General features: G+C 34.1%; 1 protein-coding gene across 1 annotated transcript in view; it reads left to right on the top strand.

Annotated features, from left to right (window-relative positions):
- The window catches only part of LOC137404684 (fumarate hydratase class I, aerobic-like), a 102623-nt gene that overhangs the window by 83877 nt on the left and 1933 nt on the right, over nt 1–16813 (top strand). Inside the window, exon 11 of the mRNA XM_068090918.1 lies at nt 16023–16140. Coding sequence (XP_067947019.1) covers nt 16023–16140 — 118 coding nt within the window. The remainder of the gene's footprint in view (nt 1–16022; nt 16141–16813) is intronic.

Raw genomic sequence — 16813 nt, 5'->3', positions numbered from 1 at the left:
CATATTGTCTTTATACCTCCTACTGTCCCTGTCCTTACTATACTCTCAACTCCTTGCTCTATAGCCTGGCCATAGCTGCTCTATCAGCATTATTAGCTACCTCATCATATCTGCTCAAACTCTCAACTCATTGTAAGAACTCTCTATCAGCTCCACTAACTGCATGTCTAGCCATCAGGAACTAATGCCCCTTCACAAACCTGTTCTCCTGTCTACCATAATACTCCTGCAACTGAAGCAGGGCTTTTACTGGGTACACTAAACTATCCTTCACCTTGTAGATAGCTAAAAAGGTCAGAGCAAAAAGCATAGAGGTTAACAACAGATATCCAAGAGTGAGCAGACAGCAACCCACCCTGATGTGTTTACCAACTGATGGTAAAAAGCTCTACCTATTTCCTGGCTACACTCCTCCCCCGCCTGAAAGAAAATAAAACACTTTTCTAATTGGCTATCTTATCACGAGCTTTTGCACAGGAGTTATAGTATATAGCAGACAACTTCCAACATACAGTAGACGCTCCTATAAAGTAAATTAAACAGGTCGTGAAGAATTTTTAAGAAGTGTGTATGTAAAAAGTTCTAGATAATGTAAAGTATCACTGCAAGTTCTCAAGTTTGACTTGAATAACGAGAGTTCCATAGTTCACCTTAAAATATCGCATTATCTCAGGCTGCACTTGAGAGAGAAACCGCACATGTGGGTATCTCCGTTATATTTGCTAGTAGCCTGGCAGTCTAGTGTAAGCAGTAAACTGTTAATGCTATTGTTGGTGTTATCTGTACAGAGATTATCTAATATTTCTAAAGTTTTTATCAGTGTTATGTATATTGATGGTGCATCTATGACAATTTTTGTGACATCCTTGTGTCAGCAATCTGGATCTCAGTTTCGCCAGTCTCCATTGGTGTTCAAACAGTTTAAAATTAGTCCTAATCTGTGTAGTATATATCGTTAATGCTTTCTTTTTTTTCTGGAGGCTGGTCCAATGATTCTGTGTTTAGAAAACACTTTGATCTTCCTTTGAGAGAGTATTCTGGTTTGGATAGAGCTATTTTTTCTCAATGAACTAATGTACATTTTTTTTATATATGTTGATGCAAATAAAATAAAATGATCAAATTTCTCTAGTTGGTTGAGTTTTGATAATTTTGTCTAATATGGTACTCACAATGTGACTGCGGTGTTGAAATCTAAAATTAATAGTTTTGTAATTATTTTGAGAAATAATTTAAAAATTAAATGAGATGTAATAAAAATTTGATTGCAATTATTTTGATCACATAATGAAAAAGGGATCAATTTCCCACTGCATCCCTCCCTGGGTTTGTGATGACAACCTTTGATAATAATATCTTGATGTAAACAAAGACATGGTATGTCTCTGGTGTAAATTCTTTGGTTTGATGGTGTTACCGTTGATTTGGTGTCACGAATGGTTGAGTTATAAGCCAAGAGTGAAAAGTTGGTAGTTGTCTTTCCTCTTGGTTTTTGGCCGCCGTCACATTGCTCATACAAGTTGAATATTGAATGCCATCACCTAGTAGTGAATGCACTAGCAGTCTCGAATTGATCCCTTTTTCATTATGTAATCGAAATAATTCTAATCAAATTTCAATTTCATTTCATTTAAATTTTAAATTTCGCTTTACAAAAGTTTAATTTTTGACTGCAGTTTCTTCAAAGAGAAGACAAGTCATGATCTTTGCTTACCATCAGATGGATTACAGCTCTGAGCTTTCTCCAAATTTAGATCTGCAGACTTTCAGTCATTCATGTTGAACAATAATAATAGTAATTTGGTATCAAAACATTTTCTGTTGACTGTTCGGTTCAATAGTGATGACGGTTTTTGTGCACCCTCGTCAAATATTAGGTTCTACCGAGTATTTAAGTATATCTTGATAAAGAAATTAATTTGGTAGCAAAAGTGTTAAATTAAAAGTGTCACGCAATGGGCAGCTACCCTATTCTATGTATTTTCATAGTCTACTCCCATCAATATCTATAGGATAATAATGTATTTGTAATAAAATCTTTCAAGGCCCAAAGAATTTTGGTTATTAATTGATCACACTGATATATTAGACCTATTCTTGTGCTGCAAATGTTTTCAAAGACTGGGTATGTCTCCTTCAACAACAGCTTACTGGTACAACTAATCACTTGGTATAATCCATCCATTGCTTCATGGGATATTTTCTAATCCGTAGCCTGAGTTTCATAAATGTGTATTTGTCAAATGATGTCAGATATGATCAAACTGCCCAGGACAAAGAACCACAGACTATCAACATACTGATTTGTTATTGATATAACCATGTACTGGTTATTCACTACTTCTATGCAACCAAACATATTTCACAGGCTGTTTGAATCACATTAAAGAGGACAACATTTACAACAGTGTTTTCTTTCTTTAGTCATATACAAGAGGATTGTTATATATAATATATACAAGAGTTATTAGTTATAGTATTTGGTAGCTCAAGTTACTAACAAGCCATTGCGTTGGAGTTCTTACATATATAATGATAATTTATCAATTTAACTAACCCTCTATCGTCTGAAGTGGATTTTGGTGAGCAGGCTAAGGGAGGTCGTCAAATACCCTCTGTTCGCAGGAATTGCAACTCCAATTTTGTTGCTACTGCTTCTAAAGGAGAATACCACTTCTTCTGGGTCGTGACAAATGAAAATGGCCCAGCAGATACGACTGTCCTGTTGGTGCACTGTGACAGTAGTGCAATTTAGGAAGTTGCCAACGTGGTTGCTTATTGAAGATTATGTTAGCTGGTGCACTGTGTTGCTGGTTCAATTTAAGACATCTCCAACCTTCTCACTTAATAATGATGATGCTTGCTGGTGCGCTGTAAATGCTGGTGCAATGCAACCAATTTCTAGTTAGTCGATGGTTGTAGAAAGATCCAGCAGACAAGGTTGTAGTATGCCTTGTACTGTGCACAAGAATGAATATACGGTAACCATACATGCAGATGTATTTCTATCCTAGAAGGTGGGTCTTAACAAGTTCAAAAGGTTAAAGAAGACGGCTAATTATATAATTGGCTATGATGGTTATATACCGCTATGATGGCCGATTATATGCGCATACATGTATGATTATGCACACAAAAATGAATCATTACAGATGTGATTGCACCATTTAAGCCATTCAAATAAAATTGCAACCAATATAAGGCGAAAACAACAGCTACAATTTGATGCCATTTTTGTCTTTGTAAATTAACCCTGTCCAGAGATTTAAGCGTTTGAATGAGATCATTTTTGGGACGCTCAGGTTACAGCAGTTGGTTTTTTGTGTGATGTATAGCCAGCACATAGGAAAAGAGTCAGCGAGCAATAAATATATGATCTCTTCTTTAGCCAATCGCCAGCTTGAAGTTTTTATATAGGTCATAAAAAATGCTTTCACTAGCAAACTCGTCCGCTGTGATCTCAAAGATTCTCATCATTAGAGAATTTACTGATTTACTGGATCACACACGCTGAATCAACATTTTTTATTGACAAACAACAGAACTTTAACAATGCTTCTAGTTCCAGCAAAGATGACTCTCAGAGTTTTCTGAGCATCAGGGGGTTAAAGTTTGGGGCAGACAGCCTATGGTCAGAGACGACAGGCGTCAGCAGCGTTATGCTGCTGAGGAAGATAGGAGAATAGAAGTAAATATAAATAATATATATATAGCTTTGAGTCTCCTATATATTTACTTAACCAAAGGTAATAATTTTGCTAGTCACTAATACATATACTAATTATTAAAATGATAAATTTTTTGCTATCACTAATCATCATTTCATAACTTTTTATTGTTTCACCTAGTTATAATAATTGCTTTAAATTTTCTTTGGCAGTTTTAGTTCATAAATTAGATTTAGGATTAAAATTTATGTTCACTTCTTACGTGTGGAAAGTGAAAAAAAGTGATTAATCAATGCTCATCTTTTACTCCCAAAATAAAGCTTTGAATTGTTGGCTTGGCGTACTTATGCTTTTGTTAAACATTTGTTCAATTTGTAATTTTACATTCTCTATTTAACTCCTAAATTGGAAGCTTACAGTAGATGTACGTTAGAGCGACATATCTATGAATGACATATATTTTTATAGCATTTGTTTTATTGATAACAGGATGCTTGCGTGATGCTACCAGTGGAGCGGTGTCAGCGTCGAAACTGTCATATACGGAAAAGAGAGAGACATGAATGTGTGCTGCACAAACCATGATATGTACCATCCTGTTCCGCATACTGGTCTCAAAATGTGCTGCAGAAGTGCAGGAGATTACGGACCTTATAAGATCAGGTATATTGAGAGAGACCTATTATAATTACCGACACTACTATGGTAAGTTTTGTAGCTACATAATTAGATTTTTGTTGCTGATAATTTTACTAGGTGTCATATCACTTCCAAGTGACATTCAATAAGTTATTCAAAGATAATGAAAGATTAATATTTTGTTAGCACCCAAGAATCCAGATACGGAGTGTCAGAAACCATATGAAAGGCTGGTGGAACATGAGTTGTACAACATGATAAGTAAACACAAAGAAAGTCATGCACCTACAGATCATTGGTATTCTGGACATACCCAAAAGGACTCGCAAGAGCAGAGTGGTGATCAAAACCAACCCGTGTATACAATATAGTAGGAACATGTCTTACGACCAAAGATAAAGATAAATATCCAGATACGATACAGAGTTTGATTTTAATGCAGTAGAATATTTTTTTCCATTATATGAGCTGAAGCTATGTGAGTAGCCTCGATTTAGATAGATATTTTTAATGAAAACTTATTACTGAGATGAAAATTTTTTAGTTGGTAAAAATTATATAATAAAATAATAATGTTAAAAGTAATGCAAAACATAATTTGGGGAGCTTATCAAATTAATCATAGCTCCGTCGCTGCCTGTGCTAAAATCTTGTCTGATAGATGGATTTATGAAGTGTAATCAGAGCTGTATTGGCTGATACTTTTGCATAGCTCGACTCAATTCCATTGGGCGGAATATTTTACTAGCTCAAAAATGTTATGTTCTACACTACTAAGTGAAAACAGGTGTGTACACATCACAAACCACCAACTGGGTGTGGAAATGGCTTTACTAACATTTTGCCAGAATCAGTTGATTACTTCATTGAAAAGAATTTGATAATGTTTCGCGTTCACTATTTTGGTCAACTCAAAAAACCATTGTTTTGTACTCAAATCAACTAATCAAATGTGATTAGTAATATTATTTCTACAAATTGATACTAATAATGACTAGATAATGTTAACTACACATGACTTTTTAAGGATTCGGGTGGATTCACCATCTATTTGAACATACTCCTTTTGACGAAGCAGCTTGCTTATTTTTATCTAGTAACTAGTTTTCGATGTCAGCAGCAACTGAGAGATTTGCTGGTTCAAAGGTCACAAATAACTAATTTCATTTGGCTACTTAATTACCGTAGAATCGTATATTAATATATTAATATATAAGTATATTCATACTTATATTTTACCACAGCATTTAAAAAAAAAGAATATGACAATTTTTCAGTTACCTTATTTGAGTTGTTTGCGGGACACCTATAACAATATATATGTAGCGAGATTTAAAATTTTATTCTGACACTTATAAGCAAATACAAATTAAAGCATATGCCATTGAAGCCAGGTAGCAATCGACTTTAATAGCAAAAGCCGATGTAAGACGAGAGAGCGACGGGTAGCCTCGCGGCTATATACATCATTTTGGGAAAATCTAGGCACATCCTTTTCTTCTAAATGTTTTAACAAAAATAAAGTTTAGTTTATTTTAATCTTGAAACATCTTAGCAGTCAGACCACCTCAAACATTAAAAACAATCACAAATGGTAAAATAATATCGATACTTCCTAATAGAATCAACTGAAGTACAGTTTACTGTTTATAGCATTCAACATCACACCTGTAGCGTTTGAATTATCAAGAGTTTACCAAATTTAATGATAGTTGAATTTTGAGTTGGTGGATACTGAAATGTAAATATTAAAGCTTTTATTATAAACAACCTTTCATCATGTTTCACATCCGCCTACATGGCTATTTTGTGCAAAAAATGTATGTACATGCATCATAATGGTTTATGATACATGTACATGCTGCTACATTACATGTACATGCTGCTACATTACATGTACATACTGCTATATTACATGTACATACTGCTATATTACATGTACATACTGCTATATTACATGTACATACTGCTATATTACATGTACATACTGCTATATTACATGTACATACATCATGCTTTATAATGGTCACGAATAACAAAGAGCAACCAAAGACCAACGAATACAGAGATACTATTAGAGCAAACCTTACTCTATCAGAGTTATTAGCTACCTCATCATATCTGCTCAAACTCTCAACTTGTTATAAGAACTCTTCTATAACTTGTACCTCTTATAAAGTAAATTACATGTCACAAAAAAATTTTGTAAAGTGTTTTAGATTTCAACTATGTAAGAAGTTTCACATAACGTAAAGTATCACTGCGAGTTCTCCAATTTAATATGAATAATGAGTGTCCCATAGTTAACCTTAAAATATCGTCTTACTACAGGCTGTACTCGGGATAAAAATGGCACATATGGGTATCTCCATTATGTATGCTAGTACCCTGACAGTCTAGTGTGTCATGAGAGATCATCATGTGTTCCGATGAAGCACAGAGAATAAGTAGCTGCACAAGTATTCTGAATTACTTAAAGCAGTTGGTTGTTGTAGGTGTTAGAGTAGCAGTCTAACAAGCTGAATGAGTTGGAATCTTGTTGAAAGCTATTATTCATCCTTATACTTGTGACAGATAGACAAGCAGATGGACAGGCAGCACTCTCATTATAGGAAAGCTATGATTTTTTTGCTGCATAAACTTTGCTGTCTAGAAAATGTGAGAAAAATCTATTCAAATTGACGTAGGTGTGGCGCTTTCTTCAACTTATCATAAAATTACAGCAACCAAAGCAAGCCCTCAATTAAGTGAATTTGTTGGAAAGTTTTCTCAGACTATAACTTGTCTAGTGATCACGGGCTAAAGGGTTATCATCAAACTTGTATCACTCAAAGCACCTTGTGTTATTCTATTCAAACACTTTTTAGATAGAAACTTACCAATTGCAGATTTATGCTCTAAATCTGCAATTAATAAGTTGCACAATAATAATCAATCAAATGTTAAAATTATATATTTGAAACCAAGTGACATAAGCGAATATATTTATAGTACAGGCAAAAACAAAACCAAACATTTTTTAACCAAAAACATTGGCATTGTTTGCTGGTCAGTTGTATTCTGATTGCTGCTTTTATTTGAACTCAGTTCATTATCTTGCACCTGGGCTAAAAGGTTATCATTATTTTTGCAAAAATGTTTGCTCCGCGAAAATAGAGATTAAGACAGTTCACATCGACTAGTTCAGCAGAAAAAAGGTTGGGGTCAGCAGAAACTCTGAACTGTTTTGAACAGCCAGAAGATAAAATCGTTCCATGTGAAGGCGACAATCAGAATGCAACCTGCTGAGCAAATGATGCATAAACTTTTGCTTCAAAAACGTTAACTTGGGTTTTTGCATGTCTTATAATTATGGGTTGTTTATGTCACTTGTTTGTGAATGTATATTGATAGAATTTGATAAATTATTATATAACTTACAAGCTTGCAGGTTTATAGCATATTACTAGATTGCATCATTGGATCATACATTCGGCTTCCAATGGATCCACGCTTATAACTCCTCTTCTATTGCACATAAAAGCGAGTTTGGATGCAAACTGTAGCAAACATATCACTGAGTGCGATGAGCTTCCATGTAACACTGTTAAATATAGTTATAAAGAGTTATAGGTTAGTGTCTGTATGAACAACACTATTCGTATCTACCGTACTGTGTAGTATAAATGTTTGTATGTAGGTTAGCATCTGCAGGTCTTGATCAGACAGCTGTTTAAACCCCGTTATTCCTAGATGTGCTTAACCTTGTAGGTCCCAGATGAGCTTAACCTTGTTAGTCCCAGATGTGGTTAACTCTGTTAGTCTCAGATGTGGTTAACTCTGTTAGTTCCAGATGTGGTTAACCCTGTTAGTCTCAGTGTATAAGCAGAAAGAAAGATGAGCTTAGAAACATATCAACTGACATGTTTACATGCTTTCAATCCATCAGAAGATGTCATGTTATAGAGCAGCCATAACAGCAGCATTATAAAAGTACTTCAGTATTTCAGTTATCATGAGGTCATCTAATGTAACTTTATACAGTCTCATCGCATTTGGTGATTGATAAAATATATTGACCTACACTATTATTATAGATAATGGAATTGTTCATGCAAATGGAGCTCAATTTTAAATTGACAAACACTTCAAATTCACAATTAAATTAAATTTTAGTCGTACAAGTTTATAAAGACCTTTTCTGTTTACTAACCTGTTCATTATGGCTTCTTATTTCGGAATAAGTGTCCAACTCTGTTATGTAAAAAGTAGGCATATTTTCATCTCTTATTGTTTTCATCTCTTATTATTTTCATCCGGTGCCAACGTCATAATATTAATAATTATTTTATTAATACTTTTTCAACTTTTGATAATTTAGACTTTTAAATTTTTTATTGTTATGTTATTTATACCAATAAAAGGGAATTGTTTTAATTCTTTCACTTAAATGGAGAACATGACAAAATTGAGTTGTCTTATCTCAATTTATGACTGCATGGAAAAAAAAAATTGTTCCAACATCCATGTATAGTTCATATCAGGTCAATTCATTCAGTGGAATAATAGCTGTTTAAACTGGTTAAAGTCGGTACTTTTTGCTATGAATGCAGGTGTATGTAAAAAGGTGGAAGTTATCATATTTACTTTAAAGCACCTGGATGTGTGCGACTGTTTCTGCAGCTTGATACATACCAGCTGCTCAAGCAGAAAGTAGGACTTTATAATCTTTTTTGAAGTCTGAATTTTTCTCAATTTATAGTTATTTTTTGTCTTGGATTTAGACAGACAGAAAGACAGTCTTGCATTACTCTTATTACAGTAAAGATTGTGGCAGCAAGCAATACTAGTGTTTTGTAATTGGCTTTCAAGGAAGAAACTAAATACAAATCATCAATCTCTATCATCAAGTACTGCCTTGGTGTAATTAAATAATTTAGCAGAGCATTTTTTCTGAATGTTTTGCCAAAAAATGCTTTTCAAAAAATGAAAAAGTTTTTCATTATTTTCAAAAATGATGTACAAAATTGAAAATTTGCAGGAGCTCCTCAGCTGGTTCATTTTACTTCAGAGTTATCTCATCCTACACTGAAGGAATGCAATCCTCAGTTTTTACAATATTAATGAGTGAAGAACAGCAGAGTGAAAGAGTAGAATCCATCAAGTGGAGACAATAAGACTTGATACAAACAGGTTTGAATATGAGATTATATCTACTGATGAGTGAATACTTATTAGCTGATCAAATTCATTACTTTATTACCCGTGCGCAAGTTTGATGAGAATTTAATAGCAAATAATATGTAAACTTTGTTTGACTGACATCAGTTCCCAATTTCTATCATGTACCTCAACTGGTATTCAAGTAGCACAAATTAACCAAAAGAGTTTTTACATTCCTAATATGTACAAAAGAACCAGCAAATCATACAAGTAGCAAGTATAAATATTCAGGAGTTGTCTGTTCAACATCTGTTGTATTGCCAGACAACACATTGGTTGGATACAAAGATTTTTTTAAATTAGCTGTTTGTTGATAATAGTTTCTCTTATTTTTTATGGTGTACGTTTACTGAGGATGTATTGAGCAGAATATTTAGCAAAAAGCAAGCACAAAATTTCATCCGGTTTTGTAACCAGAAAAACCCAGAGGCTCAGCAATGAGTGATGATTTTTCCTTTCAATTTGGAAATGAGTTGCCACAGCATTGAGTTTGAGCAATTGAGCAATTGAGTTTCAATCAATTTTTAGTTCGGTATAGCGATAATATTTAATTACTACGCCTGGTGTCACTAACCAGTATATTGGATGTCACCATTAAATGCCGAGTGTCACTATTATATACCGGGTGTCAATATTACCTGCTTGGCGTCATGTACGCGCCCCTGGAGAAAGGTTTCTCAGTTATTAATTGACCAGCTTTTGTAATTTTTAATCTGTATTTGAATAGATCATCTTCAATGTGAAGTTGCACTGTTTTCACTGATAACAAATATCTCTGTAAAGTTGCAAAAGCTCCTCATTTTCATGGCTTAGAGTTACCAAATGAGACATAAACATTTCAGAAACCTTTTTATATTGTGTTATGATTTGTCTTCCCTTGCTAGAATATCTCATAGTGACCAATAAGAGCTGTTTATTCTGCAAATATTATATAATGTAATAATGAGTATTCTAGTTCTGTAAGTAACAGCTTGTGAGTAAATGGAGCTACTGCTGTGTTGGTATTTACAGGTTATGTCTCTGAAAGACATGATGCTCATGGTTCCTTCTTTATAAGAGCCCTTGTTGAAGCTTTTTACAAACACAGGTGTCATCGGGATGTAAAGAGGCTGTTTGAGGAGCAGGTACTACCTAATAATAGCTATAATATTGTCAATAACTCTCTTTATTCATTTTTCACTTATGACTAAACAGTATCATAGTAAATACTGTTATACTTTGAGGTGTTTTTCTCAGCTTCTTAGACACCGCAGATTTGTTAAGTAGGTTTTATTATTTGATAAACCGTAAGAAAACTCTGTTAACTTCATGACTCAGGAAGTAAAATTGTATAGTGACATTTATCCGGTACACTGAAGTATCCTTCACCTTGTAGATAACAAAGAAGGTGAGAGCAAAAAGCATAGAGATTAACAACAGATATCCAATAATAAGCAGACAGCAGCCCACCTTGATGTGTTTACCAACTGATGGTTAAAAGCTCTACTTATATCCTGGCTACACGCCTCCACTACCTGAAAAATAATAGAACACTTTTCTGTTTGGTTATTTCATCACAAGCTCTTGCGCAGGAGTTATTGTGTATAGAAGACAACTTCCAATTTATTTATATCAACGTGTTCTCATTTGTTTATAACGATATTGTGACTTTATATTTGTCTATTTTAATATTATAATCAAATGGCTGGTATCAACTATTCAATAAAGTTTCACTTGAATCTGCATCACTCTAGTAATTTGTCAATATAGTATGTTATTTTTGTCTAAGATGTTGTACAGATAGCTTCAGTTCAAAAGCCACAAAACTGAAATTCAATAAATTTTGCCAATCACACACGATTACTACTACACGGATTTATGATAAAAAGTTGGCTCATAATCTACCATCTGTATTACTTGAGTAGTCAAGATTTTAGTAAGCAACTGTTGAATACATAGCAGAATACTTACGTTTGTGCCAATCAAGATTTTGTTTTAGGAAATTAGGACATTTTAGAGAAATTTTAGAAATTTGAGAGATTCTAAAAATAGTGTTTAGAACTCAGGTAGTTAACCACTTACATGGCTTCTCATTTAGACCTGGTATACTTGTATGTCATGTTTTATTAGGACCATGACTGAGATAATCCGAAATAGAGGATGTAATTATTGAGGAGTTGTCACACCTGTCACGTTATCAAAAGGGTCACTAAATTTACTTTTAGTGATTCCGTTTGACGCTTTTCATTTACAGTAACCCAAAATCCTAAAACTTTCCAAAGTTTGTTGTAAAACCCGCTTTTGTAAATAAAACTAAGCTAGAGTAAGGTCGATATTTCCAGTGTGTTTTTTTTCTGTCGCTTGCGGTGGTTAGTTTAGTATGAGATTAAAACCGCATTTCTGAATTAAGGTATGGACTACTCTACTAATGCAGTGCTGATCATCTGATTTTTGCTTGTCATACAATTTACCGCTTTTAGAAAATATTTCAGGCTCATATAAAGTTGTACTAATGCAATGATGTTTGGTATCTAGCCTATTTTTATAAGGTTTTTCATTATTAATAATAAAAGTGTGTGTACTCATTTGCTTATGAGTGGTGTTCGAGTTTTTGATGGATTTGTTTTCTACCGAGCTCATACGTGTGAGAATTGTCCAGCGAATTGAGCCTGTTGGTTAGCAATTTTATCGTTTGGCATGGTTACGAAAAGGCTGACCTAACTTATCTCCAACTGGTCATGGATCTTTAAATAAATATACATTGGAAAGTTGAGAAGTTGTTCTACAAGTTGATTATAATTGCTCGAAATTAACCCATGAAAATCCTTTGGGCTGCACTGCAAAAATTTGGAGCTTTCAATTTTTATTTCGTTATTTTAAATGTGAATGCATATTTTTGATTTTATTCCAATGGTTATTTGTAAGTCTTTGAAACATGACACGATTTATTTCAATTCTCATCGAAAAATTAACAATTCAATTCTCAATTCGTTTGCATTATATGCCCTGTAAGAACTGATTCGATTCTCAATTAAGTGCAAAAGCATCTATTCAATTCTTTAACTATCATCACTTCAATGACTCCCTTCAATTCAATTCTCCCAAATAAACAAAATCAAATCTCAATCAATTCTTACAAAAATTCACTTCTTGCAATATATCACAATAACATTAAACCACAATTGCTAATTTAGCTACACATTTAGCTCAGGCTATTGACTGCTTGTGCAGCAAGTATCAACTATTTCATCAGGGATTTCATTGTTTTTTTGAGCGGAATTAATTCATGCTTCCCATTATGTGCTGGCATACACTTGGTATTTTTGTGGCTAAAGCAGAGTTTGGCTAGCACAATAGTTCTGCACAAGAGTCAATGCATGTGTAAAAAGGAATGTTGTATTTTTTTGTAGTTTAGTGAAACTGCAAAAAAATTGCTATTTTTCAAGCAGTTTGACTAAAATGCAGACAAACATTATTTATTATAAAAATGTAGTAGCCAAAAATATCATTGGTCCAGTGTTAAAGGTTGACTTGCAACAAAATTTTTTTCCTGTCTGTTCAATACCTTCCACAGTGTCTTCTGACCCCAACACATTTTCTGTACAGCTGAACTAATCGATACAGCGGTCAAACAAGTTTTTTTAGCTGAGCTAAACATTAACACATTGTCATTAATAATACAAATTTTTTGCATGCATAAAATGAAACTTTCAACCATGTGACCAGCTTGTTCATGTGTGCAAAGCACAAATTTTATCCTTCAAATATTAATACAAATTTTGTCGTACAAATCAAAGCTTAGTTGCTATAATACAAAATTACAAAAAAATTTTTGGATTTAAAAAATATTGATGAAATACTGAATCTAGACGGGTTTAGACATGGGATTAGTACGATGGGACAAGTCCCTTACTACGATGTAACCGGTTTCTAAAGAAAAGGGTTAAACAGTTTCTGTGGTAAATGTTATATATCTATATTTAATAATCACTACCAGTAGTACTATCTATATATATTTCTCAAAGTATGCCTGTCTTCTTCTGTATGTATATATGTGGATATGTTGGTACTCATTCCGGCTATAGATCTTAAAATCTTGGAATAGAGATAAAAAAGCTGTTCGCTCGATAGACGTGCTATCCACTGGACCACAGAAATCGAATTGCTACCTTGCCAATATAAATCAGTATATGAGAGCAAATACCCAACAGATTTGTGTACAACGCGGGTTATAGCATAACGTCACGAGAAGCTGTTCGCTTACATTATTAAACGTACTGGCTGATAGCGCGAAAACTAATAGCGATAAACTCTCACTACTTCTAATTGTTTATTAGACAAAAGACTTTTCTCATGATATGTAGTTTGAAAGTTAGAATGGCAAATGTTGTTATATGTTAAATACAAATCAGTTTTCTGTCCAAAGATTTCTATTACCCGGGCAACGCCGGGTAGCGCAGCTAGTCTATTTGTAAATCTCAGTGTCTGTCTATCTGTACAATCATAGTGGAAAGTTTTAGAAACGAAAAATGGGCTTTGTACTGGGCGCCTTCAGTTCTAGAGGCAGTGTGCTTACCCAATCGACTAGGTATCAAACTGAGCATAGCAATTAATAATAATGAAGATATTCATTACGTCGGTTAAAATATATGATGTGTTGGTTAAAACATATATGATGTTGCATCACACGTAACGATTACCGGCTGGCCTCACGGCTCAATGCCCGCGTTGCACGGGTAATAAAAAAAATCTTGTAAACAGTTGCAGGTAATGTAGTGTAAAAGTAATATAGTTGGTAAGGTAATGCAGATAAGTTAATGTATATAAACTGTTCTTTATTACCCGTGCAAATGCGAGGCATTCAGCTGGTGCATATACATGTATATACTTATGCAGGTAGTAATGATCATAGTTGTCAATCAACTCAAATATTACCTGCTAGACCAAATGACTAGTATTTATATATAGCCATGTCTTGTCAATTAGTTAACTTTAAAGAATAGAGAAAGCATAATATTATTATGCTTTATTATTCATCTTGAGGTGTTGACTGATGTTCTAAAAAAAGAATCAAGGAGATTGACCAACCAGAAGCTGAGATATAGCCAGCCAAACACAGGTCTACCAAAAAACAAAAGTGTTGGTAATCATCAATATATGACGTATGAAATCGACTTGTGTGCCATTGGTCAATTAAGCCAACTAATGCGCTCTCCTATAACAATCACGGCGTTTTAATTTGTTTAATCCCTGGAAGTATAGAACAATCAAATTGGGCCTAACAATCATCGTTCCTAGAATTCTGAACCAGTCCCTCTGACGTGTAGATTAGTTTTAGCATAAAATAATTACACGCATCTATTATTTCGCAACATTTCGCTATCTTGCTAGTTCAGCTCAGTTTTGTTGTTCTCCTACTTAGCTTCCCTATTCAGACTCATCTTTAGCGTTGTTCAGTTTTTTTAACTATAGCTAATAAATAGAATCAATTAAATCAATCATCAATCTCGGTTATCATTTGGAATTTTCTACAAATTATATTAGTTACATCATTTATTCTATGCGCAGTTATATTATTATTTTGTATAATATGCATTATGAATATTATATAAATCATAAAAAATAATCATAGATAAGATAATAGATCAATAGAAAAATCAAAGCAAAAGTTATCGTTTTCTTTTCTTATAGCAAGAGCAGCACGGTCAAGTTAGTCTTTTTAAGATTATGGCTGTAGTGAACTTCCAGTCTGTTAATAGTGACGATAATCATGAAAATCAACTGAATGCTGCAGTAGGTACGCAGTAGGAAAATGATGAATGAACAAAAATTCACATTCCCATTTCTTATTCTAAACAAACTGCAAATTGCGGATGTCGCATATAGACTATACACGCGCCGTTCGTTGAACAGAGGATCTTTGGAGCATATCCGTGGAGATCAAGTTAAAATTTGAAGCACAATAGTCAAAATCTGCTCTTCTGTTTTGAAAAGTCATGGCGAGAGGTTGTGGGCAAATGCCTTTACCACTCAATGTTTGCTTGATTTTCCTGAGAAACCAGAGCTAGTCTGCAAATTCTTTACTATCGCGAGAAGTGTTTCACATCTCGTAGCCTAAAACAATCATTATACGTAACGGCGGTAAGGGTGCGCAACTCCAGCACATGACCATTAAGTCGATTTCCTACGTCATAATTCTAGGGATTTTCGAAGGGTTTTCTTCTGATTCGTTATAGCTAGACCTGTGTTTGGCTGTCTATATCTCAGCTTCTAGTGGGTCAATCTCCTTGATTATTTTTTTAGAACATCAGTCAACACCTCAAGATAACTAATAAAGCATAATAATATTATGCTTTCTCTATTCTTTAAACTGGAATTATCTTGCCTTTTTTATTTGACAACGCTTGTTTTCCGCTAAGTTTTACAGGTGATGATAGTTTGTACTTTTTTAGGAAAAGCGTATGCCTTCCATTCTTTTTTATCTTGGTTAATAGGCTAATATTTGTGTTCACAGGCTAATATCTTGTCTTACAGGTAACGAAGGCGTGTAAGACACATGGAGGATTCTATTTAGGGTCAATAGGGGGCCCTGCGGCAGTCTTAGCTCAAAACAGCATTAAGAAGGTAGAGGTGCTGGAGTATCCAGAACTCGGTAAGTTTTTCTACACAAACAGTTCTTTATGTGTTTGTATGTAGCACCATCCTTCCTATTTGTTTAGTTCATTGTAGTAGTCGCTGACAGGACAGCTTTTTGTAACCTCGTTAGTTTTAGATGTGTTTAACACTAATTTCATTTGGTATATATACATACATTAGCTGTGGTACCTGGCGTTGCCCTGTTACTAAAAATCAGCTTATAAACAGTTAGAGGTATTGAGAGTTGCCTGTCATTTGCTATTGGCCTGTCACATTGCCAATGGAAAATTTGTGTAAGCTTACTAGTATGAGCTACGACTTCTACGTAGTTACGCTATGACTTTACGTCATGACCGAAAGCGCTAGCCTATTTGCTTCCATATAGTGTCATACCGTATATTGCCTCGGGAATTGATCAAGCGCTGTTGCTCAGTAAGGCAGCTATTATTTTTTATAGCCATTAAAATCTTGGAATGGAAGATCCGCTTCATGCTGAATTTGAGCAAGTATAGAAAGAAGAATAATAAGCAAGTACAGTGCACTCTCAGGTAGCCTGTCTTCACAAACTGTTTTTTTTTGCGGAGTTGTCTGATACAAAAAAAGAAATAAAACTGACTGAGCGCACAAATAACGACATGTTTAGTCACTGTTGTTGCCTAAGTTATCAAGTTTTACGAAAGTTTACCGCA

This window comes from Watersipora subatra, chromosome 9, assembly GCF_963576615.1.
Source record: "Watersipora subatra chromosome 9, tzWatSuba1.1, whole genome shotgun sequence".
In the NCBI taxonomy this organism is placed as follows: Eukaryota; Metazoa; Bryozoa; class Gymnolaemata; order Cheilostomatida; family Watersiporidae; genus Watersipora; species Watersipora subatra.
This window is presented reverse-complemented; position numbering and strand designations above follow the sequence as displayed.